The 26,057-nt window shown below is 43.0% G+C and overlaps 1 protein-coding gene across 7 annotated transcripts in view; it reads left to right on the top strand.

Moving 5' to 3' along the window:
- Positions 1-653: 653 nt before the first annotated feature.
- Positions 654-26,057, top strand: part of Slc1a6 (solute carrier family 1 member 6) — a 45,910-nt gene continuing 20,506 nt past the window's right edge. For 2 of the 7 annotated variants that reach the window (XM_074053898.1, XM_074053903.1), the window contains exons 1-6: positions 14,096-14,229; positions 17,035-17,158; positions 17,531-18,574; positions 25,084-25,279; positions 25,405-25,469; positions 25,594-25,829. In XM_074053898.1, coding sequence (XP_073909999.1) covers positions 25,420-25,469; positions 25,594-25,829 — 286 coding nt within the window. In that variant the 5' untranslated portion in view covers positions 14,096-14,229; positions 17,035-17,158; positions 17,531-18,574; positions 25,084-25,279; positions 25,405-25,419. Of the gene's footprint in view, positions 704-14,095; positions 14,230-17,034; positions 17,159-17,530; positions 18,575-24,081; positions 24,158-25,083; positions 25,485-25,593; positions 25,830-26,057 lie in introns of those variants that run through there. The other 5 variants (XM_074053904.1, XM_074053899.1, XM_074053900.1 and 2 more) reach the window with 5 other exon arrangements.

Here is a 26,057-nt window from a genome sequence, read left to right on the forward strand (position 1 = left end):
ACTGCAATCCTCCTGATCCTCTCCTTTCAAGTAGCTAGGATTATTGCCATGAGCCACGGTGCTGGGCCTAGATATTTGTTTTTGACTTGTCTCCTTTTTCCATGAGGCTCATGAGGACAGCGAGTTTAACTCTCTTATACACTGAGTCCCACCACCTAGCACCCAGCTTGGATAGTGGCTCAGAGCAAGTCTTCAACAAACATTTATTAAATAAGATATGAATGAGTGAATGAATAAATGTTTTCTTTTTGAATAAATGAGAGGTGCAAGGTAGAAAAATGAATGAATGATTGTGGCTTTGCAGAAAGCAAGGAATCATTCAGTAATGGAAAAGAATAAGATGGGCAGCTGACAGCTCCCAGGCCAGCCATGCTCCTTAGGGTCACCAGGAAGAGATGGAGGCAGGTAACTTTTAGCAATGCAGTCTGGCTTCAAAGATTTGTGGACGTGTGTGTTTAGCAGTCATGAGCCACTAGAATCAATGGTATTTGGCTCAACAAATCATAAGAATCAGGACAGTATCATGATCAATGTTCTGAAGTCAGGGGTTCAAACTGTGATTCTGACAATTGATGCCCCTTGGCCACAGGGCTTAACTACTCTGTGCCCACTCTTATTCTCTGTCAGCTGGGACTATAGGATTGTGGCCTGGATGAAATGAATTCATGATGAGTGAAGCTTCCAACCCTGTGGCTGACAAATGGTAAGTGCTGTGTAAAATCCATGATGATCTCCAGTTCCATCCATTTTCCTGCCAATGACATGATTTCATTCTTTATGATTGAGTAATAACTCCATTCTGCAGATGTACCACATCATTCTGAATTTTTATTGTTTTAACACAGTTAGTATATAACACTATTTTCTTTTTTTTTTTGTGGTACTGACTTTGAACTCAGGGCCTTCATCTTGAGCCACTTCACCAGGTCTTTTTGTGATGGGTTTTCTCAAGATAGGGTCTCACAAGCTATTTGCTTGGGCTGGCTTGGAACTGTGATCCTCCTGATCTCTGCCTCCTGAGTAGCTAGGATTACAGGCATGAGCCACTGGTCATTTTTCAAGCATTGATATTAGTGTCAACCATTGCCTTATGTTTTCAATTTCTCATGTGCATCTCCCCATCCTGGTTTTGACTCTATACCAGCTCCCAAAACTCACTCTAGCTCCTGGTTTTGATGGGCCGTTTTAGACATCTCTCTGGCTTGACATGTGTGCTTGCATTTGAGGAAATGGTGAATCATTGTCTGTTCTACTTTGAAAGCCTGCTGGTCACCCCTGGGTTGGCAACCATCATAGTATGGATCTGAAATGTCACCTAAAAACTTACGTGTTGAAGGCTTGATCTCCAAAGCGGCAGAGTTCAGACATGTGGCCTTTGGTAACTGGATCATGAGGCCTCTGACCTCATCCAAGGATTTATCTGTTGATGGGTCCATAGCTTAATGGGCTCTAGGGAGGTGGTAGAAACTTTAGTTGGAGAAATTAGGTCACTAATTTCAAGGGGGCATGCCCTTGAAGGGTGCATTTTGTCCCTGACCTCTCCCTTCCTCTCTCCCTTTGCTTCCTGGCCACCATTTGAAGTAAACAGTTTTGCTCTACCACATGATCCTGCCATGATGCTCTGCCTCACCACAGGCCCAATAGAGCCAAGTGACCCTTGACTGAAACCTCTCCAAAATAAATCATTCCTCCTTTACATTGATTTTCTCACGCATTTTGTCACAGTGATGGAAGTGTAAGATAGCAGGTACTGGAAGGAACTATTGATCCCAGGCCTGAGATTAGTTTTGTCTCCAGGAGATTCAATGATGTGTAACTGATCAGAAATGATGACATCTGAAAAATGGTACAGCAATATTACACAGTCAGCCTCTGCATCTGTGGATTTCACACCCCTGAATCCAAATGACTGTGGATGGGAAATATGCAGAAAAAATTGTGTCAGTACTGAATAGGTACAGATTTTTTTTCTTTTCACTATTCCTTAAACCATAGAGTATAGTGACTATATACACAGTCCTTATATTCTACTCAATATTCTAAGTCATCTAAGATGATTTAAAGGCTACAGGAGGATGTGCATAACTTCTGTGCAAATACTGGTTGACTTTATAGAGGAGATTTCAGCATCCATGGATTTTGGTACTTGAGGGGGTCCTGGAACTAATGGCCCATTGATATAGAGGGAGGTCTATTCATAGTGCCTAAGGTCTAGGAAATTTCTTTAGCATTCTTTAAGCTTTAAGCTAGAAAGCCTGTTTTTTTGTGTTATGAAAGTAATGCATGCATACTGTATAAAATGTAAAATATAGGAGGCCATAATGAAGAGAGTAAGAATCATTTAAAATTTTTCTATCCAGAGATAACTTATTCTGAACATGTTCTTCATTTCACTGTAATCACTTCTCTGTACCCCCTCTCTCTCCTCTCTCTCTGTTCTGTCTGTCTTGCTTTATCTATCTATTTATCTATCTTTCTATCTATCTATCTATCTATCTATCTATCTATCTATCTATCTATATCTATCTATCCATTTCTACAAAATTTGTAGTTATACACACCCCCTCCTCCCAACATATCAAAATCCAAATATTCTAACTCAGGCCAAAGGGGAATTGTACTTCTTTGTGAAATTAGCTCTCTGATTTTTTTTAAATAATAAAGGGCACATCATAGAAATTCCTTTTTGCAGTCATCTTATCTGGGGTCACCTGGGGTCACTACATAATGAGTAGTGCAAAATAAGGAACAGAACTGTGTCTGTGGGTGAAGTAGAGTGAAAGAGAAGGATGGATGAGGAAAGAGAACCTTCTAAAACTTCTAGCTCTTTTCTCTTCTTTTTCTTTTGGAATTACATGGAGATGCCCTTCACTCTGAAATCTTGGCAGATAATTATCAGAGACCCCTTTTTAGGTTCCCCGATGTCTTCCCTTCTGGGGCACCAGTTTCTACTTTTAGTAGGTGCCCCCCTTTCTCTTGGAGATAATCACATCAATTGGTCTCTCATTCCAGGGGGATATGACCTAGAATCTGTTTTGTCTTTCAGAAATGAGGTCGTTTTTTTGATAGTGGTGTCAGGAGACCTGGGAAGCCCCAGGCATTGAGGAGAGGTTTTTCCTGGTCACCTCAAGATGATGACCATATTGGTCAAGTAAGTGACAAGGGCTGATTCATATGGCTGTAAACCCACTGGTAGCCTTAAAATGATTCAAGCAAAGGTTATGGATGTCCTTTTGCATTTGGCAAATTCCATAGTGTCTTTTCCATTTCATTTAACTTGACCTTTTGGTAGCATTTGAAATTGTTGACCCTCTGAAACTTGAATCCCTTTCCTTTTATTTGTTCACACTTTTTCTGTTCACTTCTACTCTCTGCTCTTCACTGGCTGGTTGCTCACCATCCCTTCCTCACATATGATGTTCTTTAGGTGAGGTAGGTATTCTTGAAGATCACACCAAATGGTCTCTACCTGTTGGTCCTCATACCCTGTGTAATCCCCTCCTAGGACTCACTTCTTTTTAAAATAATGATTCCATTTTATTTTTAAAAACATATTAATTTTATCTTTTCAATTGACATACAATAATATATATTATATATACTACATATATGTATATATGTAGTATATATAATATATATATACATGCGATGATTGAAACAGGGTGGTTAGCATACCCGTTGCCTCAAACATTCACCATTTCTTTGTGGTAAGACAAAGAACTATGCATTACATTATTGTTAACTGTGGACACCCTACTGTATAATACAACACCAGAACTCATTCTTCCTATCTAATTGTATCTATGTACCCATTGACTAACCTCTCCTCATGCGTCTCTCCCCCTACCCTCCCCAGTCTCTGGAATCACTGTTTTGTTCTTTACATCTGAGAACGACTTTGTTAGATTCATTTCCTAGTGACTTTCTTTCTTTCCTTTCTTTCAGTACTGGATTTGAACTCAGGGCCTTATGCTTCCTAGGTAGGTGCTTTACCACTTGAGCCATTCTTCCAGCCCTTTTTGCTCTGGTTATTTTTGAGATAGGGTCTTGCTTTATGCCTAGGCTGGCCTGAGCCACAAGCCTCCTATTTGTGCTTCCCTGCACAGATGCCACAATACCCAACTATTGATTGAGATAGGGTTTTGTGAACTTTTTGTCTAGACTCCTTCCAACCACAATCCTCCAAATCTCTGCCTCTTGAGTAGCTAGGATTACAGGTGTGAGCCCCCACACCTAGCCTTCCTAGTAACTTTCTTCTAACAAACAGAATATTGGCTTCTGAAGGAAGCTAGCCACCATGTTAGGTGGCTAGCTAGCTGCCCTATGAAGACCCCATATTGCCAGGAACTGAGAGAAGTTACTGAGTTAACAGCCAGCAAGGACCTGAGGCCCCTCAGTCCAATACCCCATGTGGAAATGAATACTGCCATCAACCACCCAAGTGAACCTGCAACTCCAGATGGCATCTTTCTTGTAGCCTGATGAGGGACTCAAGACTGGAGGACCCAGTTTAGCCATATTCAGAGGAATAAAAAGGCCCATTGTACAACAAGGTGCCTATAGTTTATGATGATTGTTTTTTGGTGGTACTGGGGTCTGAACTCAGGGTCCCAGGCTTGCTAGGCAGGCACTCTACTGCTTGAGCCTCTCTGCCAGCCCATCATGATGATGGTAATGATGACAATGGCATATTTTTTGGTGGTGCTGGAGTTGGAACCCAGGACCTTGTATAGGTGCAAATTGCTCTTCACTAGCTATACCTTCATTCCTCCTGATTTGGGAGACAAGGTCCTATTATGTTGCCCAGGCTGGTCTTGAACTTGTGGGCTCAAGTCATCCTCTTACCTCAGTCTTCTAAGAAGCTAGGACTACAGGCATGTGCCACTGTGCCTGGTTATATCATAATCTTTGAAAATACAAAGAGTAGATATTAAGGGCTTTCACCACAAAAATGATAATTATGTGATGTAATGCTGTGTTAATTAACTAGATTTAACCTTTCACAAAATATATACAGCCCTCCATATCCAAGGGTTCAACCAACGTCATGTGGAAAACATGGGGGAAAAATTGCATCTGTACTGAACATGTCAGATCAGATGTTTTCCATGGTCGCAATTCCCTAAACAATAGAACATAACAACTGTTTACATAGAATCTACACTGTGTTAGGTATCCTAAATCATCTAGTGATGATATAATGTTGAAGAGTGGATATTTGTAGGCTCATGTAAATATGACCCCATTTATTTAAGGAACTTGAACATTCAAGCAGTTTGGTGTCCATGGATGGGGAGGTCCTAGAACCAACCTCTGCAAATACTGAGGGTGGCTATTTAGCTGAATACTTGCTTTGAGTCAGGCACAAAACCAGGAGAGGAGAGTGACAAGAGAAAGTCCATCTCCCCTGGAGCTTCCAATTGGGTGGTGAAACAGAGAATAAAAGCTAAAAGAAATCATCACGATTATTGCAGATAAAGATAACTGTTCAGTGTGCAATGAACCATCACCACCATCATCATCAATGTAATCATCAACATCACCAACACCACCATCATCACCATCACCACCACCATGATCATTATCATCACCATCAACACCATCACCAACACCACTATCATCACCACCACCATTGCCATCATCACCACCATCATCAATGTAATCATCAACATCACCACCACCACCACCATCACCACCATGATCATTACCATCATTACCATCACCAACACCACTATCATCACCACCACCACCAATGCCATCATCACCACCATCACCAACAGCACCATCACTACCATCAATACCGGCATCATTACCACCACCACTTAATACCACCACCATCACCACCATCACTATCGTCACCACCATGATCAGTATTGTCATCATCTCCACCTCTCCCACCATCACCACCATTACCAACACCACCATAGACACCATCATGGTCATTATCATCACCATCTTCGTCACCACCACCATCATCAGCACTGTCAATATCACGATCATCGCCACAACCACCTTCATCAACATCATCATCACTGGCAGGCTAATGAATTGCCTAAATGGCATGTTCTTATTTTTTATATGCATACTGTAAAATTGACAATTTCAACCATTTCTAAGTGCACAGTTCAGGAGCATGAAGTACAATTGCATTATGCAACCGTCACCACCATCCATCTTCTCCAACTAAAACTCTGTGCCCCGCAAACCCATTCCTCCCTCTCTTCCTTCATTCTTCCTCACTCCTCACTCCCCGGGAGCCCCTGTCCTCCTTTCTGTCTCTGTTTTGATCAATAAAGGTGTTTCATATAAGCAGAATCATAACTATTTGTTCTTTTGTGCCTGGATTATTTCACTTAGCAAAATGTCCTCAAGGTTCATCAGTATTGTAGCCTGTAGGCATGATGCTAAACATGACCTCCACCTGGAAAGCAGTCCACCAATGTACCGATTGTGATTATAAGTAGGACTTGGGTGATTTCAGAGGGGTTCTTTCACACTTTTTACAGTTTTCAAATTTTCTACACTGAACATGCATAACCTTGATAGTAAAAAATGTTTTAAAAATCCCTTCTTTCCTTCCTCCCTCCCTTCCTCCCTCCCTTCCTCCCTCCCTTCCTCCCTTCCTTCCTTCCTTCCTTCCTTCCTTCCTTCCTTCTTTCCTCCCGCCTTCCCTCCATCCCTCCCTTCTTTTCTTTCTTCCTTCCTTCCATTTTTTGAGATAGGTTGTTACTAAGTACTCAAGCTGGCCTGGAACTCAAGATCCTCTGCCACAACCTCCCACGTGCTGGGATTACAGGTGTGCACCACCATGCCTGGCTCCCTCTTTCTTTTGCTAATGTCAGTTTTTATCTTTGTGCATTCTTGCAACATAATACAATGATTTCCATCAACATTGGGGATCTGGAATTCTTAATAAATCATTTATGTATTTTTAAGTTGACAGATATATATATTTTTTATATATTTTTCTTGTATAAAGATGATGTTTTGAAGTATATAAACATTGAGGAATGACTAATTCTAGCTAATTAACATATGCTTTTCCTCACATTTTGGAGAGAGAACCTTTTATACCCAAGCTCAGCATTTTTAAAGAATCTAATATATTATTAAGTATACTCACTGTTTTGTACAATACATCTCGTGAACCTATTCCTCCTAACTGAAATTTTGTATCCTTTGACCAACATCTGCCCTGCTTCCAAACACCCCAGCCTGTAGTAACCATCATTTTACTTTTACTTCCATGAGATAACTTCTTTAGCTTTCCCCTATCCATGAGATTATGCTGTATTTGTCTTTCTGCTCTGGCTTATTGCACTCAACATAACATCCTTCAGGTTCACATGGCAGAATTCCCTTCTTTTTGAAGGCTGAATGATACTCCATTGTGACAGCACAAACAGACCTGACATATATTGTGGGTTTGGTTCCAGACTACAACAGAACAAATATTGCAATAAAGGCTGTCATACTAACTTTTTAGCTTCCTAGTGCATGTGAAAGTTATATTTATGGGCTGAAGGTGGAGCTCAGTAGTAGAGTGCTTGCCTAGCATGAGCAAGCCCTGAGTTCCATCCCAGAACTGCCAACAATGTTATATCTACACTACACTACAGTCTACCAAATGTGTATCATATCTGAAAAGTGCACACACCTTAATTTATTGCTAAAAATGCTACCATCAACTGAGCTGTTTGAAAAATGGCACCAGAGGTGTTCAATTTGTAAGAAATGTAGTATCTGTGATGCACAATAAAGTGAAATGCAATTAAACAAAGAGTGCTTTTATGCTATTTCTAGCTGTTTGTAACTTTTTTTAGCTTCTTCTTGTGGATACCTGTCTAGAGAGAGCCTCAGGAAGAAGCAGCTTTTTTTTTTTTTTTTGGCAGTACTGAGGTTTGAACTCAGGGCCTTATGCTTGCTAGGCTTCTTCTACCACTTGAATCACTCCACCAGTCCCACAAACTGGCTTTTTTGAGGTGAGTTTAATAGAGGTGTGGTAGGGGGGTTGGAAACCATGCAAGATGGGGAACCAAGGAGCTGTCATACTTAGACCTGGACAGTGCTGTCTGATGATGATAGTGATGACTTGATGGAAATGGTGATGATGGTGATGGTGCGGTGGTGGTGGTGGTGATGCTCATGGCTATGGTGATGATGGAGATGGTGAGGATGATGGTAGAAATGATGATATAGATGGTGGTGATGGTGGTGGTGGTAATGACAGTGGTGGTGATGATCACAATGATATAGCAATGATGATGATGATCCATTGCACGTTGAGCAGTTATCTCTCTCTGAAATGATGTTGATGATTTCCCTGAGCTTTTATTGTCTGTCTTCACCAGTCAATGGTGTCTCTGCTGTCTGTGGGTACCACTGATCCACAGACTAAGACACAGCCACTCTGCCGGGAGGGGCCCCAGGTAGCAAATACTGCCACCTAACTTCCCTCCATCCCTCTGACCTCACACAAGATTTCCCTTGGCTTAACTCCAACTAGAAGTTAGAGTGAGGGGCACTTGGTGTGGTCCATGAGGCTCTGCATGCCTGGACACAGAACAAGGGGAGGATGGAAAGAGGATGTCCCTGGAGGCTACGTGGAAAGACTGAGCACCATTTTTTTTTGTGCTGGGTGGGGGTACATTGTGGCATTTACAAAAGTTCTTACAACATATCAAATATATTACCTTCTCTATCATTCTCCTTTATCCCTTTCTCTGCATTCCTGGAACAGTTTCAACAGGTCCCATTTTTCCATTTACATACATGACCACACAATATTTGCACCATATTCACCCTCCTACACACTTTCCCCACATCCTCCCCGCTCCCACTGTTACCAACTCCCCCCAGCAGGACCTGTTCTGCCCTCCTGTTCTCTGATTTTGTAAAAGAAAAAAAATGACATTTCGTTTGTTTGAGATAGCTCTGCAGGGAGTTTTCTTGTGACATTGCCATATATATATGTATTATAACCTGAATTGTTTCATCTCCTCTATTTTTCTTCTTTTTTACATTAGTCCCCTTCTTATGGTGGTTTCAACAGATTTAAAAATTCTGTATTTATTCTTGTTTAGAAAATACATCAACCGTACTCACCTTCTTAACTTCCTTCTTTTACCCTTCCCCTCTTGTATGTGACCTCTCTTTAGCTTGACCTGTTTTTCATAATATTGCTGTATTTGTATTACTGAGCACTGTTCCTTTTCAAAAATTTAATTTTTTATTTATTGTACAAAATAATGGGTTTCATTATGATATTTTCATACACGGATACTATGTACTTCAATCATATTCCCCTTTCCATCACCCTCTTTTGCCCCTCTCTCACCAAATAGCTCTTCTTCTACTTTCATGTATTTTTAAAAAAAAATCCAGATTCTGTATATGTTAGAAAACATGTGATATTTATCTTCCTCAGTCTGGCTTATTTTGCTTAACATGATCTCTGGTTCCATTCATTTTCTTGCAAATGAAATCACTTCATTCATCTTATGACTGAATAATACTCCATTGAATGTCTATGCCATATTTTCTTTATCTGTTCATTGGTTGTTGGGCACCTGGACTGATTCCATGACTTGACTGTTGTGAATAGTGCTGCAGTAAACATTGGTGTGCAGGACCTTTTCTCATGAAGAGCTCACTCTGAAGACAGGGCCAGGTTTCCTCTCTCAGAACAATGCCAGGCTCGAAATAGATGTTAATAAATGCTGAATAAATAATCGTGAACTCGAAGGAGGTAGATTTTTAAAAAAAAAATTTTAAACTGACAGATAACACTATGTGTTTTCATTGTGTATTACATGATTTTTTTGGGTGGTACTGGGAGTTGAATTCAGGCTCTCATGCTTGCTGGGTAGGCACTCTTCCTCTTGAGCCGCTCTGCCAGTCTTTTTTTGCTGTTGGTTATGTTTGAGATCAGGTCTCACTTTATGACCAGGCAGGCTTGGACTGCTATCCTCCTACTTGTGTTTCCTCATGTAGCCAGGATGACAGGTATACACCACCATGCCAGCCGTTGGTTAAGATAGGGTCTCATGAACTTTTTGCCTGGGCTGGCTTTGAACTGTGATCCTCCTGATCTCAGCCTCCCAAGTAGCTAGGACTATAGGCGTGAGGCACCATGCTGTGTACCAAGTATACAGTCACCCCTTGATATCCTAAGGGGATTGGCTCCAGAGTCCCCATGGATACCAAAATCTGTGGATGCTAAATTCCTTATATACAATGGTGTAGCATTTGCATAGAAGCTACACAATCCTTCTGTAGACTTATACCCACCCTAGATGACTTATAATACTTAAGTCAATGTGTTATAGATATATTGAACAACTATTTACATCAATATGTAAGTAGTCATTCTACAATATTGTATAGGAAATAATGACAAGAAAAGAAGTCTACATGTTCAGTACAGATGCAATTTTTTTTTTTTGCAGTACTGGGGTTTGAACTTGGGGTTTTATGCTTGTGAGGCAGGTGCTCTACCACTTTAGCCAAGCTGATAGCTCTTTTTGCTTTAGTTATTTTTAAACTAGGATCTCCCATTTTTTGCCTGGGTCAGTTTGGGCCACAATCTTTCTTGCATAGCTATGTTAACAGGCATGTGCACTACACCTGGCTTATTTGTTGAGATGGGGTCTTGCTAACTTTTCCTGGTCTAGCCTTGAACTGCAATCTTCTTGATCTCCACCTCCTGAGTAGCTAGGATTTCAGGTATGAGCCACCTCGCCTGGCTCAGATGCCATTTTTTGCAGTTATTTTCTATCCAAGGTTGTTTGAACCCTCGGATATGAAGGACTGACTATATATTTTATGCAAAGGTTAAGTCAAACTAAGTAACAAATGCATTACTTCACATGGTTTCTTTTTCTCTCTGTCTGATGGCAGCAGTTAACACCCTCTCTCTACATTTTTTAAGATTACAATATATTGTTACTAACTACAGTCATTTTGCTGTACCATGGCTGTTCTGAAATTCATTCCTCCTACCTGTCATTATGTATCTTTTGCCGACCATCCTTCAACTCCCTCTCCTCCTCCCTAAACCTCCCAGCCTTTGCTGACCTCAATTCTCTCTACTTCTATGTGGTCAACTTTTAAAATTCTGTATGGGTGAGGGCATGTGACATTTGTTTTTCTGTATCTGGCTTATTGCACTGAGCATAATGTCCTCTAGGCCGTCCATGTGTTTGCAAATGACAGAATTTCATTCTTTTTTTTTTTTTTAATTCTTTTTTAAATGGTCTAATAGTGAGACTGTTTTTTTCTTTAATTGTAAAAATCCACATAAGATAAAAGTTGACTGTTTGAAACTATACAATTTGGGAATGTAAATTAGTGCAGCCACTGTGGAAATCAGTCTGGAGTTTCCTCAAGAAACTAAAAACTAGCCCCCTGCTAGCTCCTTGGGAGGCTGAGATCCGGAGGATCATGTTTCAAGGTCAGCCCCAGCAAACAGTTTGCCAGACCCCATCTCCAAATTAACCAGAGCAAAATGGATTGGAGATGTGGCACAAGTGGTAGAGCACCTGCTTTGCAAGTGTGAGGCCCTGAGTTCAGACCTTAGAACCACAAAAAAGGGGAAGGGAAGGGAATGGGGGGATGTTAAAAAGTAGTATAGAGGGGTGATTTTGGTCAAAGTACATTATATGCTCATGTGTAAATATCACCGTGAACCCCCTTTGTACCATTTTAATTTATGCTAATAAACAACAAAAATGCACAACTCAGTAGTATGGACTACAATCACAATGTTGTGCAGCCACCACCCTAACTAGTTCAAGAACTAGATATTCATTACCCCAAAATCAACCACGTCCTCATTAGCAGTCATCCCCTTTCCCCCTACCTCCAGTAACTTTCTGTCTTTGTGGATTTGCCTGTTCTGCATATTTCATATAAATATAGACACAAATGCAGACTGAATTTGGGAGCAATACTTAGTTTGTCATTTCTGACTCCCTCTTCCCCCCCCCCCCTTTTTTTTTTAATCCCCTGAAAGTCTGCTTCTGTGTTTAGACACTTCACTTGCATATCAGGCCACTCTGGTCCTGGAGGAAAGGGTTAGGGGCCTCAGGAGAGGGCGCTCTGCCCCTCCCCCCCTCCTTAGTACGCTCTGGGGCCCTGGGCACAGCAGGGAAGCAGCCAGCCCATAATGAGATGCCCCCCTCTCCCTTAATGACTCTGGGGGCTTCGGGGATGCCTCAGGCCAGCTCTGCCCTAATTAATTGATAGGAGGTGCTTTTCTCAGAGGAATTAGCCTTGATTCTTCCACCTCAGGCTCCTCTTGGCCCAGCCATTGCTCAGGCCCCACCTGGCAGTCATCTGGGATGGCCAGGGATGCTCTGCCTGAGCTGGGTCAGACCTGGAGCCGAGGTCAGAGTGGACCTGAGCTGGCTGGACTTTTGAGCAAGGCAGACTTGGTGTCAAATCTTGGCCTCCCTGTGTATTAACGCTGTGGCCTGCCATTTAACCTCTTTGATCTCCTCTGTATCTGTATAGGGTCCAGAGGATGAGAGACTTACAGAGCCAGGGTAGGGGCTATGATACTTGCCTTGTGTGCAAAATGTCAGGAAGCCTCTCCAAACTTAGTAATTAGCTAAATAATACTCCAATGTCAGTAATTTTAAAAAATGCTAAAAAAAATCCATGATGAACAAAATATCAAAATGTTAAAGGTAGAATCAGTCGTAATATAGAGCTAAGTAAACTGAGAGCCCAAGGCACAAGGAAGCATCAGGAATGACAGCATCATCTTTATTTAACATGCTGATATTTTATTCTTGGTGGATTACATGCAGCACCTCTAATACTGGGTTTGCTAGAGGTGATGTTTTTGGTGAACACACAGGGTTTGTCTTGTTGACCTTGCAGCATTGAAAAACATTGCATTGAAATATTATTTATCTTAAATGCTGAGTTTTGGGGCACTCTCTGACTTTTGTTTTATTGGGCAAAATTCATGTCATCTAAAACGAACCATTTCAGGTCTGGTGGAGTAGTTCAAGTGGTCAGAACATCTGCCTAGCAAGCAAAGGCCCTGAGTTCAAATCGCAGTACTGCCCTCCAAAAGTGAACCACTTCAAAGAGCACAGTTCAGCGGCATTTAGTAAATTCATGACAGTGTTGTGCAACTGTTACCACCATCAGGTAATTCAGAGCATTTCCATCACTCTAAAGAAAAAACCCCATCAGGTTATTAGCAATCGCTCCCCATTGCCCTCTCCCAGCCCCTGGCAATCACCAATCTATGTCTTGGTAGATTCACCTATTTTTCATATTTCATATAAATAGAATCCTATGTTGTAGGGCTTTTTGTGCCTGTCTGTTTTCCACTGTGCATCCTTTCTTTGGGTGTGTATTTTTTAAAAATTATTTTGTCTTACTTAAATGTATGTACTAGATAAGGCAATAAGAGTTATTCCTTTTATAAAATCTTGCCTTTTATGTTTTTGGCAGCAATGGGATTTGAACCCAGGGCTTTGAGCTTGTGAGGCAGTTGTTCTACCACTTAGCCACTCCTCCAGCCCAAAATCTTGACTCTTGAGTGTGTCTTTTGAATATTTCCTATGACAAAATGGGATATATGCTATAAAGCATTTGCAACACACTGAAGTACTGTGGCTGCTCTCTTCACGACATAAATCCTGTGTGTAAATCACAAAACCAAAGACCTGCAAGTGTGGGTCAGTGGAAGAGCACTTGCCTAGCATGTGTGAGGCACTGGGTTCCTTCCACATCCCTGAAAAATAAATAAATAAATTGCAAGCAGAATTAGCCTTATTTTTATGGGATCCCGTTTTTTAGACAAACCTGGATTATTTTTATATTTGGTTATTATGGATATTTGGCAGGCATTTATGCAAAAATGAAAGAAATGTGCCTGTCACTTCAAGGACAACTGACAATGTTTTTCATCATCAGTGATAATATGTGAACTTTTCATTGAAAATTAGACTTCTGAAAAACTTGTATTTAACCACTGTGCTCTTGACAGCTTCTCAGCACTTAAAGATTTCCCATGAGATTGGTGGTAATATTTACAAATGTGGTATTTTCACCTGCACACCCATTTTTATTGCAGCTTTATTCACAATATCTAAGCTATGGAAACAGCCCAGATGCCCAATACTGATGAATGGATTAAGAAAATGTGGTATTTATACACAATGGGATTTTATTCAGCCACAAAGAAGAATGAAACTTTGTCGTTTGCAGGTAAACGGATGGAACTAGAGAACATCATCTTAAGTGAAGTTAGACAGGATCAGAAAGCCAAAGGTCACATGTTTTCTCCATTTGTGGAATATAGACCTAACACAAATACAGCAATATTATGAAAAACAGGTCATGCTAAGGGGAGTCACATACAAGAGAGGGAGGGTTAAAGAAAGAAGTTAGGGTGAATATTGTTGATGTACTTTCTATACAAGAATGAGTATAGAATTTTTAAACCTCTTGAAATTACCATAATAAAGGGACTAAGGTAGAAATAAGAAAAATAGAGGATATGAGCCAATTTGGGTTATAATATACATATAATATGTATGTCACAACTCCCTATCTTAAACAAACAAAAATGATTTTTAAAAAAAATAAAAACAGAGAAAAGGAAGGTAAAACAGGTCCTGTCTGGGGGTTGGTTTCAATGGGAGTGGGAAGGAGGTGGGGAAAGTGTGTAGAAGGGTGAATATGGTGCAAATACTGTGTAGTCATGTATGTAAATGGAAAAATGAGACCTGCTGAAACTGTTCCAGGAATGGGGGAGGGGAGGGTAAAAGAGAATGATGGAAGGGATGAATTCAACTATAACATATTATAAGAACTATTGTAAATATCACAATGTACCTCCAGTACAATGATAAAAATAAAAACCAAAACAAATGTGGCCTTTTAACATTGAATAATGAAATGCATTTGTATTTGGGGTATCTGTGCAATTCAGTGATCTCATAGTTTTTTAAAGTATGCTCCAAAGTTGAATGTGTGCAGAGTATGTGCTTACTGGTTTTTAATGTTCATAGAGTACAAAAGCTTAGATTCAACATTGCAATTAGCCTTTAAGAAACTAAAATGTGTAGGGTTTTGGCATAGTTTCAAAGAATAGCCACAATCATTTAAAATACTGTTTAAAATACTCATTCATTGTCTGGGGGTGTTGCTCAGTAGCTGGTGCTTGCCTAATACACAGGCCCTAGGTTCCATTCCCGGCACCCAACAAAACAAAACAAAACAAAAAAGCCGAAACAAGGCAACTTTATCCATTTCCCAACCATGTGTCTGTGTGAGGTTAAATTTTCTGGGTATTTCAGCCAAAACAATACATGCTGACATACTCAATGCAGTGAATACAGTCAGTTCCAATGTTTCATGGCAGTTTTGTTTTGTAAAGCTGCTGGGAATACTGAATTAGTAAATACTGAACCATTGCTCCTTGGGAGAAATGTAGGGTTAAGTGTCTGTGAGTGCCAAGTCACAAGCTTTTGTCTTTTTTTCTTGTGGGACTGGGGTTTGAACTCAGGGGCTCACACTTGCTAGGGAGGTACTCTACCACTCAAGCCAGTCTGCCAGCCCTGTTTTGTAATGGGTTGTTTTGAGATAGGGTCTCTGAACTGTTTCTCCAGGCTGGCTTTGAACCAAGATCCTTCTGAGTAGCTAGGATTACAGGTGTCAGCCATTGGTGACCAGCAGTGTTTTTGTTAATTGATGAAATGTAACCTTATTTTGTGTTACTTTAATATCGATTTTTTTTTTGGTTATTGTTGCCAGGCATGTGCTCCACTACTGAGCTACAATACCAGTCCCTCAAAACTTTTTTTTTAAAAACTCTATGTATGTTCCAGAATGACTGTGAAAGTTCCATAGGTATTCATTGGGGGGCTATAAATTCATTTTAAAGAGTAGGTGAGCTGGGCACAAGTGGCTCATGCTTATAATCCTAGCTACTTGGGAGGCTGAGATTAGGAGGATAGGGGTTGGAGGGCAGCCCAGTCAAGGTAGTTCACAAGACCCCCCATCTCTAAAATAACCAGAGCAAAATGGACCAGAGGTGTGGCTTAAATGGTAGAGCTCCTGCTTTGAAAGAGCAAAGCCTTGAGTTCAAACTTCAGTTCTACAAAAGAAATGGAGGTGAATTTGCAAATATAGCATCCATGAGTAATGATGATGAATTGAGTGAGAATTTATCTTTCTATATAGCTAGACATTAAGGCAATTTGAAAAAGGGCTAAACAATGACAATCACTATATTTTTCTAGTTTTGGAAAATAGTTATTTGCTATTTCATGTTAATACATAGTGGCTTTCTTCTTACTATGTTAAAATGCATAAATGGATATTTACATCCTTTTTCAGTTTTAATTTAGAACACAGTAAAGATTAACATGGATCACCTACACGAATTAAAACTCTTTGGAGTCCTCCATGACCTTTTAAATTAAGGCATAATTTCTTTTTCTTTTTTTTGGCAGCACTGGTGTTTGAACACAGAGCCTTGTGCTTGCTAGACAGGTGCTCTACCACTTGAGCCACACCCACAGTCCTTATTGCTTCAGTTATTTTTCAGGTAGGGTCTCACTCTTTTTCCTGGGGCTAGCCTTGGACCACATCTTCCTACCTCAACTTCTAATGTAGCTTGGATTACAGGCACACACAACCATGCCCAGCTTGTTCTTTGAGAAAGTCTCCTGAACTTTTTGCCTGGACTGGCCTCAAACCATGATCCTCTTATCTCTGATTCCCAAGTAGCTGGATTACTGGCATGAACCACCGTGTCTGTTCGTTATGACCGTTTCTCAAGAAGTTTTAGAGTTATAGAAAAATTGAAAAGATAACATACCCCCTTGACCTAGTTTCACCTATTATTAAGATCGCTCATTAGGATGGTACATTTGTGCAATTAGATATCATTGTATCAATGCATTGTGATATTGGCATATTATTAGCTATTATGGATGTGGATACATCATTACTAATTGAAGCCCATACTCTATTTGGATTTCTTCACTTTTTTCCTTTACACAGATTGAATATCCATCATCAGATATGTTTGGAGGCCAGGTGTGATGATACTCGGCTGTAATTCCAGCTATGTGGTAGGCAGAGATCACAAGGATTGCGCTTGGAGTCCAGCCTGGGCAGAAAGTCGGTAAGACACCATTACAATTGATAGAAAGCTTGGAGTGGAGGATCTAGGGTCAGGGTGGCCCAGGCACAAATGTGAGAGGCTGTTTGGAAAATAAAGCACAAAGGACTGGTGGAGTGGCTCAAGTGGTGTACTGCCTGCGTAGCAAGTGCACAGGCCCTGAATCCAAGCCCCTGTGCCGCCAAAAAAAAAAAAAAAAAAAAAAAAATTGGGACCAGAAATATTTCAGAATTTTTTTCTTCAGATTTTGGAATATTTCCAAACACATAATAAGCTATCTTGGGAATGGGCTCCAAGTCTAAACAAAAAACTCAGTTATGTTCCATATACACCTTATACACATAGCCTGAAAATGATTTTATACTTTCTTTATAGTGCACCTGAGTTCTGACCGGGACCTTTCACCTGTCAGAAGAGGCGGAAGATGCTGGCAGCAGCCAAGTCTGTGCGATTGGAGAGGAAATGCGGATATACCCCGTTCTGAGCACCCTACCGAGAGCCGGGAATGATATTAATTACAATGAGAACAGCCATGATTAACGTGTGGCGTTTGTACAGGGCTTCAAGCTGTCCCGAGCCTTGCGCTTTCCTTTTCTCAGCTTTAATTTTCTCAGGGATGACCGAGTCATCCATCTCCTTTGTTAGAATGGAAAGGCCGGGCTCCGAGAGGGACAGCGGCTGGCTCAAAGCCACCCAGCGACCAGGTGGCCAAGGCCCGGATGGGCGCGGGAGGGAGCAGCGGGGCCCGGAGCTGCCCCAGACCAGCGCTGAGGCCGCGCGCGCGGGCCCAACGGTGCCAGGCCCGGGTCCCCGCGATCCCCGGGGGAGGGGACACGCGGCCACCGAGAGCTCGGGAGGGAGGCGGCGCTGGAAGGCGCGGCTGCTAACCGGGGGCGGAGGCTGAAGGCGGAGAGGCCACTCACCCCCGCCCACCTTGCGTTCCCTCCCTCCCCAAACACGCGATGCCCCGGCTCCCGCGGTGCGCAGCCTGGCTGGTCGCGGGGGTAGGGTAGGGGGTGGAGGGGGGGACATCCCGGAGGGGATCCCGCCTCCCCCAGTGCCCCGGTCCCCCCCTACGCCCCCGCGTCCACGTGAGCGCACTGCCAGCCCCGATCCCGCCTGCTGCACAGAGCGCGTCCCGGCTCCGCGCCCCGCGCCAGCGCTGCACCGTCCCTGGCGGGTCCCCGCGGCCCCGGCCGGGCGCTTCGCCGGGCTCCGGCTCCTGATCCGGGCGCAGCGCGCAGGCCGAGGCGCGGGAGGCCGTCCGCCGCTTCGGACGCGGGTGAGTGGGAACCGCGCGGGCCCCGAGCTCGGCAGACCTCGGCCCTGCGGGCGCCCGGGTCCCCAGCTTTCGGCTGCCTTTTGTCTTTCTGTCCCTTAAGGTCGTCGCTGCCGCCCTCCCTACCCCAGCTCGCCCTGGTGAGTTTCCTGTCGCTATGGTTACCCCGCGTCCCCCTCCCCTGCCCACCTCCCCATGTTCCTTTCCAGTGGTGGCCTCAACACTTAGGTGCCTGATGCCTTCTGCACGTACAGGGCTCCCTTCCCTTCCCTGTGGGGTGAGGGCCCCCAACTCCAGACACACCTGTCGTGGAGTGAAAGTGTGTGTGTGTGTGTGTGTGTGTGTGTGTGTGTGTGTGTGTGTGTGTATGAGAGAGAAAGAGAGAGAGAGGGAGAGAGAGAGAGAGAGAGAGAGAGAGGAGAGACTGTAAGGAGGGACAGAGAAGAGACTGAGTTTCTGAGCACGGTTGCCTTACTGAAGCTGTGTGTGGCTGACTGAATGATGTTAGGATGAATTTTAATATCGTAAGTTTTGTGCCTTAAATTTATCAATGTCATTGCCTGTGCGGAGTTTAATTTGTGAGGAGGTAGTTGTGTAGTGAAGTGTGTGTGTGGTCGTGTGTCTGATGGTGTGCATGAATGTGACAAACGTGTTTGTATGTGCCTGTAGGAATTTTATGACTGACACTGCGTGCATAGAACTGCATTTCTGGAGGTGCGTGGCTGTGTATCTGATGGTGTGCAAGAATGTGCATGGGTGTGTGCGTGTGTGGTGTGCAGAACTGCATGGCTGACACTGCATGTGTGCGCTTGCATATCCGAAGGTGTGTGTGTAGTTGTGTGTTTGGAGAGTGTGCATGACTATGTGTCTTTGCGGGGTTGTGTGTGTGTCCACTGCACATGAGAGGCCTGCGTGGGTAGGTGTTAAGGTATGTGTGTGATGTGCATGACTTCCATCCTATCTCTCCCTCCCTCCCTCCCTCCCTTCTCTGTCTATCACAGTGATGAGTTTAACTGTAAAGAAAGCATCCTGGCTTTGCTCACTTGTGGTAAGAGAAGAATTCTGAGCAGCCCTAAGTTACATTACAGGCTGGAAGTGGAAGCAGGAAAGGGAGAAGATAAGCCCATTTTAACTCACAGCTCAAGTTAAATGGAAAACAGAGCTCCATGTGCTTTTGCTGTGTGCTGAAGGTGACCCAGCAAAGGCCACATTGTTTCTGCTTTTGGGATCAGCCAGCCATGAAGTAGCAAAAAAGTTCTCTTTATGGATGAACGTGCTATCCCACACCTTTCCACACTCTGTGATGTTCTGTCCATCGTCCAGAGCCAGTGTGGGGTCAAGGGGTCAATGGAAACAACTGTGTTTCTTTCTCCCAAAAGTTTATTATAAAACAACCTGGCCCCTTGAGTATATGTATATATATATATATATATATATATATTTTTTTTTTTTTTTCAGTTGCCATGTGGCCATGCAGTTGGTGGCAGACTGGGGATGCTACAAGGGCCATTTCTTGAGCAAGAAGCCTAAGAGACAGGGCCAAGAAACTAGAACCCTTTCTAGGAAAGACTAGAAAATACAGAGCCTAGGGTGAGGGAAGAATAGTCCAGAGGTCCAAGAGACACCCAGGAAGGCCCAGGTGCAGGTCAAAGTCCTGGGAAACCCATTTAAAATCAGGTGTTTTTAAAAATTAAAAATAGGCTAGGTATAGAAGAGACAAATACTGCAAGTTCTCATGTGGAAGCAGAAAAAGTCAATCTTATAGAAATAGAGAGTAGAACAGCAATTACCAGAGGGTGGAAATGGGATAGGGAGGAGGGATGGAGTGAGGTTAGAAAAAAGGATGAAAATCCAGTTACATAGGAGGAGTAAATTCTGGTGTTCTCCAGCACAGCAGGGTGACTGTTATTTTCAACAATTTATTATGTATTTTATAAGAACTAGAAGATTCAAAGAGCACCAACACAAAAGAGTGATAAACGTTTAAAGAGATGGAAATCCTAGGATTGGGGTAGGGCTCAAGTGGTAGAACACTTGCCTAGTAAACATAAGGCCCTGAGTTCAAACCCCAGTACTGACCAAAAAAAAAAAGACATAAGAAGTCCTGATTTGAATATTATACATTGTATTCATGTTTTGAATGATCACAAAGGACCCATAAATATGTACAATTATTGTGTCAATTAAAATAAGAAAAGAGAAAAATTAATATATATTTTTGACTGTAGCCCAGGCTGGCCTTGAACTCATGATCCTCCTGCCTTAGCCTCCCGAGCGGAAAATTAACATTATTTTAATTTGGCAGATTTCAATATGTATTTACAGTATTGCAGACAGGACTGAGAAAGGTGGACAGGAAGACAGCCTTCCTCCCACCTGAGCATTTTTCTCTATCTTTGATTGTCTGTTGTGTTTCTACTCTTTGTCAAACACATCTGACATCTATTTCACGGTCACCCTGTGCTGTTCTGAGTGCCAGGTTCTGTGTTGAGCCATCTAAGTCACACAGCAGTTGTGGACCAGTTTGACAAGGTGGAGGTGGTGTTTGAAGTGTGTTTATATCTAGGCTGGGGGTCGCACTTTTTTAAATTAAGGGCCAGAGAGTAAATATTTTCAGCTCTTTAGCCCATTCAATCTCTGTTTCAACTGTGCCTTTGTAGCTTGAAAGCAGCTGTACATAACACATAATGAATGAATGTGGTCATGTGCCAATAAAACTTTATTGTGAAAAACAAGCAGTGGATTTGGCCCACAGTGTATGACTTGTCCACTCTGGCACAATACAGTTGTCCTTACGTATCCGTAGAGGACTGGTGCCAGGATTCCTAGAGATACAAAAAGCTTTGGATGCTCAAGTCCCTTATAAAAAATAGTGTAGTATTTGCATAAAATCTATTCACATCCTTTGTATAATTTATCTCTAGATTGCTTATAATATGTAACACAATATAAATGCTACGTGCATAGTTGTTAAATTGTTCAGAGAATAATGATAAGGAAAACAAAGTCTGTACATGATCAGTACAGATGCAGTTGTTGTGCTGGGACTGGGCTTTGAACTCAGGGCTTTACACTTGGAAAGCAGGTGCTCTACCACTTGAACCACGCCTCCAGTCCATCTTGATGTGGTTATTTTGGAAATGGGGTCTCTTAAACTGTTTGCCCAGATTGGCCTTGAATCTTGATCCTCTAGATTTCAGTCTCGCAGATATCTAGGATTTACAGGTTTGAGCCACTGGTACCACTTTTTTTTTTTTTGAGACAGGGTCTTACTATGGTCTTGAACTTACTATGTAGCACAGGCTGGACTTGAACTTGAGCTCCTACCTCTGCCTCCAAAGTACTGGGATTACTGGTGTGCACCACCACAATTGGGCAGATGCAAATTTAAAAATTTTCTTTATTTTGGTGTTGGGAATTGAACCCAGGGCCTTACATGTGGTAAGCACACAGCTCACCATTGAATATTTTTGATCCGTGGATGCAGAGCTGCAGAGAGGCGACTGTAGTGCATCTTATAAGGAAGAAAAAGGAACGATAACTCCAGGTTTCAGGGTGTTCCTGTCTAGTTTGGCTCTCAGCTGAGCACTTGCTCTGAGCAACTTCATGTTACCATTTGGTAACTGGGGACAGAATATTCCAGAGGACAGGGAGGGGCTGATCATTTCCTGTGTCTATGATTTTTCACAGCAAGGTAAAAAGCAGCATCCAGGTTTCAGGTGACCTGTCCATTTGGAGCAAGATCCTGACTGGAGTTTGGCATTGGCTTTTTGTTTTTGTTTTTCTTTTTGGCGGTACTGGGGTTTGATCTCAAGACCTCATGCTTGCTAGACAGGTGTTCTACCACTTGAGCCACTCCTCCAGTCCAGGGCTTGGCAGTGGAAACCAGACCCTAGGTCCGGAGGGTGTAGGGCCTGGAAGGCCCAGACAGATGTCCCATCCCTTTGAAAGGGGTGAAGAGCAGAGGAAGATAAGGAAGACAGTGAGCCCAGAAAAGCAGCCACAGTCCGAGACAGTAAAAAAAAAAAAACTCTGGGGACTTTTTTTAAAGGTGATGCTGAAACCATTAAGAGTCTACCAGCCCTGCCCTGTACGAATTCAGGCACCAGGGGTGAAAAGAGGTAGGACTGGGGGTGGGAGCTGTGATTCCTCAGAATATAGCTGGGTAAGCCACATTTTCTGTCTGTCTCTCTCCCTCTCCCTCTCTAATTTTCTTTTGGGGACAGAGTCTCATTATGTAGCCTGGGATGACCTGGAACTTGATATGTAGCCCAGTCTGGCCTCAGATTCCTTATCCTCTTGCCTCCTGAGTGCTGGGATTACAGGTGTGCGCCATCACACTCAGTGTCAGGTTGTCTAAATAGGTGCTAGAATCCCAGGAGACCACATAGGTACTGAGTCCAGCATAGGATACAATATTGAACATCTTCCTTTGGCTTAGGATATTTTCCCCCAAGAGTCAGATGGATCTGGTGTATTGGTTGTGATTCAGACAGCACATTCAAAAGGGAGGAGAAGTGAGAAGACCTTAAATCCCAGTCCTTCCCTCTCTCTTTTTCTCTCTTGCCCTCTTTTCCTCCCTCTCACTTTTTCTTTGCAGTGCTGGGGATGGAACCCAGGCAATCCTTCTCCCTCTGAGCCGCATCTCCAACCCCTTAAGGAGTCCTTAAGAACTGTTCAAAGATGTGAGCAGGGCTAAGGGAAATGAACCAAGTTGGGGGCCTGCACATGGGGTCCGTATCTGGGGGCTGGAGTGAGCTGTTACCATCCCAGGACTGAAAAACAGGGAAGGGACTCAGGGCAGCTTACTGTCCCAAGGGAGATGTGGCCCTAGGTGGAGGAACAGAGCTGCTGCCAAACAGGGCTTCACTTCCATCCTTCCCACCCTCTATTCTCTCCCATTCTTTGTGGCCAGTGGGAGACAGACCTGTGCATTCTTCCAGAAGAATGAATAGAACTCTCAGCACACCTGGCCCAGGGACACTGCCACGTTTTTTTTTTTTTTGCTAAGAGGTCTTATGTAGGTCAGGCTGGTTTCTCCCCCAGGCAAGGAGGCCCAGAGCCCAGAGCCCACCATATTTTTTAAGGAGCCATGGAAACATTTTCATTTCTTTTAAAATCAGAAGAAAATGGTAAACGTTTAGGCCAAAGAAAATGTTCTTATATATGATATTGAGATCCGTTTTTAAATCGAGGTGAAATTCACATCATAAAACCAAGTACTGGAAAGTGACAATGGTGACATTTAGTACTTCCTCAATGTTTTGTGACTGTCACCTCCACATAGTTCTAAAATAATATACAGAGGCTCCTTCAATTAGGATGGGTCCCATTAAGCCTATTTTAAGTTGAAAATATGAATAAAAATGCACTGAATATACCTACTGGGGATTCTGGCTTAGTAACACAGCACAGTGCATTCTTGTTTTTTTTTTTTTTTCCGTGATTGTGGTGGTGGGGGAGCTGTGGCTAAGGGGGTCATTCCACTTATTGCTAGTATGGGAGAAGACTCAAATTCAAAATTCAAATGAGGGTTTCTACTGGTGTGTATTGTTTTCACATTGTTGTAAAGTTGAAACATTGTAAGTCAAACTGTTCTAAATCAGAGACTGTATTTATCTGTTTTTGTTTTTGTTTTTTGAGACAGGTTCTCACTGTGTAGCTCAGACTGCTTTCAAACTCACTATCCTCTTGCCTCTGCCTCCCAAGTGCTAGGATTACAGGTGTGTGTCACAATGCCCATTTTGTATTTACTTTTATACCAACACAGTTGTAATGTATAATTTTAATACATCCCTATATTTTTTAATGGAGGAAGGAATTTATGAAGGGAAAATTTCCTTAGATCCATTCATGAAAGCCACAATTTCCCCAAAATGGGGAAGTTTACATTCTTTATATGCATTTTATTTTTTATTTACTTATTTAATTAATTTATTTTGGCAGTATTGGGATTTGAACTCAGGGCCTTATGCCTCCTAGTCTGGTACCCTACCACTTGAGCCACTCCCTCAGCCTTTTTTGCTTTTAGGTTTTATTTTAGATAGACTCTTTCTTTTTTGCTGTGGTTGGCCTGAGTCTTGATCCATCTGCCTATGGTCTCCCATATAGCTGGGACCACAGGTGTGTGCCACCACAGCTGGCTTATTGGTTGAGATGGGGGTGTTGCAAACTTTTTGCCTGGGCTGGTCTCAAACTGTGATCCTCCTGATCTCTGCCTTCTGAGGCTGGGATTACAGGTCACTGTTCCCAGCCACATTTTATTTAGTATTTATAAAAAGTGCATATCAATTAGTGATCTATGGTTTCCATTTTGTATACATTTTTTGGAGGGGGGGATGGGACTGGGGTTTGAACTCAGGGCTTTCAGCTTTTAAAGCAGGCTCTCTATAGCTTGAACCATGCCTACAGTTCTGCGTTCATTTATAAGATAAATAAAAATGGACAAATGTATTCTACTTTGGATACTTTTTTTTTTTAGCTAAGTAAATAAGGCTAGGTGGATTTGGCCAAATATAAAGAGGCACTGAAGTCTGAAGTCTGGGAAACACAATAGTGCAGTCTAGAGAGGCCCATGAAGCCTATGCCAAAAACTGTCACCATTTCTTTCCCAAGTGACTTCCCCTCTTCCTTCTGCCCCTCCCCCCAGGTCATGCACACAGAGCAGCTGCATTTATTAGGCACCCATTTTTTGCCACGCACCTGCTGATTTTGTCATTGTGGGAAGTCGACTACTGGCATCTTCAGACCAGAGCTCCAAACTGACACTATTTTGGAGAATAGTGTCAAGGCGCCTTGTCCAGACCTCTGCAGGTCGCGGCATTAAGCAACGCCTTGTCAATTTGGTGAGAGCTGGGGCAGCCCTTGATTGCTTGTGATCATCTTAGTGAAATAAACAAGGAGGGAGCTGCAGGCAGGAGATGGCAAAAGCGTCCATTGTATTGTGGTTTTCTGACCCGTCTCTTCCAAGTCATACCCAGGATTGATGCTGGAGACCTTGACCCTCGGCTGGCAGGACGTGATCTTGAGCACCAGGTAGTGTCGCAGCAGGTATCCTAGCAAGGGCGCATCCCTGCAGTCCCACGTCTGAGCATTCTCCAGGGCTCTCCCAATCCTTCTCCCTCCACCCACTCTCGCCTTTTGTTCCCTCCCTCACCAGAGCCCGCTCCACTGTCCCCTGCCGAGAGACGATGAGCAGTCAAGGCAACAGCCTGTTCCTGCGCGAAAGCGGCCAGCGCCTGGGCCGGGTGGGCTGGCTGCAGCGGCTGCCCGAGCGCCTGCAGCAGAGAGCCCTGCGCGCGCGCCTGCGCCTGCAGACCATGACCCGCGAGCACGTGTTGCGCTTCCTGCGGCGCAACGCCTTCATCCTGCTCACCGTCAGCGCCGTGGTCATCGGTGAGCCCGCGTCCCGACCCCAAGGGCTCCACCCCTGTCACGCACGCTCGCACTCACATCCCACCTGCCACTCTTCCAACCCCCCTGAGTACACACGTGCAGAACGCAGCAGTGTGCACACAGTGTCACAAGCATAGACACGTGTGCACACATCTTCACTGTGCAAGCACAGCTTACATATGCACACATGCAAGCATGAACATGTTTTATGCAGAGAACTTAAAGGGT

Source organism: Castor canadensis, chromosome 14 (genome assembly GCF_047511655.1).
Source record: "Castor canadensis chromosome 14, mCasCan1.hap1v2, whole genome shotgun sequence".
Lineage (NCBI taxonomy): Eukaryota > Metazoa > Chordata > Mammalia > Rodentia > Castoridae > Castor > Castor canadensis.